Consider the following 1381-nt stretch of genomic DNA (forward strand, 5'->3'; position numbering starts at 1 on the left):
GCGTATGTTGCTCCAAAATCTCTGTACTTTTCGGCGTTATTGGTGCCATCACGTGTAAATTACCTTTGCCATGGGCACTGACAAAACCCCAAGACAGACTCACGGTTATTCAGCTTAGGCTTGCGCCCTTGCCCTTTACGCACTGAAATTCCTCCAGATTCCTTGAATCTTTTAATTATGTTATGCACTGTGGAGGGTGGAATGTCCAAATCCCTTCCTATCTTTCTTTGAGAAACATTGTTTTTAAACATTTCAATTATTTGCTCACGCATTTGTTGGCAAACTGGCGATTCTCTGCCTCCTAAAGGACTAGGCCTTTCCTGAATGCTGCTTTTGTACCAAATCATGATAACAATGACCTGTTGACATCACTTGTTTCAAATCACATCATTATTTAATTATTCTACCTCATTACTACCCCTAAATTGCCCCTGTCCCAACTTTTTGGAATGTGTTGCAGGCCTGAATGGCAGGGATGGATGTATATTTACAAATCAAATGAAGTTGACCAGACAAAACATGAAATATCTTGTGTCCACATTGTCTGCAATGAAATACAAGTCAAGGTAAATTTATAAATCACTGCTTTCTTTTTTTATTTGCATTTTCCATACCGTCCCAACGGTTTTTCTGATTTGGGGTTGTACTTCAATAAAGACTTGACCCTTATGCCCCACACAGCGAAATGTGTGTAGTAGGCCATTGTGTCTCCAGTGTCAAATTACATAGAGGAGGTAGGGCCTGCATGGAGTTACACACTGAGCTCTGCACTCCGCAGTGGAGGCGTTTGTTTGAATTGGCACCCCATCGGCTCCAGCGAGGACTTCTGAAATTGCGTAATCTCAGTGACATCTGAAAGGACTTCTTCATTAAAGAGTAACACATAGTTTTTGACGTGCTCTCAACGCATGGCTGGTCTATCACAACATGCCCGGGGGCCAAGGTCAACCACCCAGCTGGACTTTTGATCACACCTGCCCCGGGTAAAAACCCTCTCTGCAGCCCACTCCAGACACACACCTGCCTCTGACCCCAACAGCTGCAGCCATGACCACTTTCGACGACGTCCTCGAGGAGGCCGGCAACTTTGGCCGCTGCCAGAAGCGTATCTTTGCCCTCTTCTGCCTGGTGTCCATGCCCTGGGCTGGTGTGTACGTGGGCATCGTCTTCCAGGGCTTCACCCCAGAGCACTGGTGCCGTAACCCCGCCGTGAGCCAGCTGAGGGGCAGCTGTGGCTGGAGCCTGCACGACACCCGCAACTACGTCCCCCTGGTCAACACGTCGGAGGGCGTGGCGCGTAGCCAGTGCCAGAGGTACGAACTGGACTGGAACGCCACGGGCCTCACCTGTGACTACCCCGCACCTCACCTGAGTGACGAGG

General features: G+C 49.0%; 1 protein-coding gene across 1 annotated transcript in view; it reads left to right on the forward strand.

Annotated features, from left to right (window-relative positions):
- The first annotated feature begins 1047 nt into the window (after positions 1-1047).
- Positions 1048-1381, forward strand: part of rfx6 (regulatory factor X, 6) — a 5581-nt gene continuing 5247 nt past the window's right edge. The window contains exon 1 of the mRNA XM_031582099.1: positions 1048-1359. Coding sequence (XP_031437959.1) covers positions 1048-1359 — 312 coding nt within the window. The remainder of the gene's footprint in view (positions 1360-1381) is intronic.

This window comes from Clupea harengus, chromosome 15 (genome assembly GCF_900700415.2).
Source record: "Clupea harengus chromosome 15, Ch_v2.0.2, whole genome shotgun sequence".
Classification (NCBI taxonomy): Eukaryota; Metazoa; Chordata; class Actinopteri; order Clupeiformes; family Clupeidae; genus Clupea; species Clupea harengus.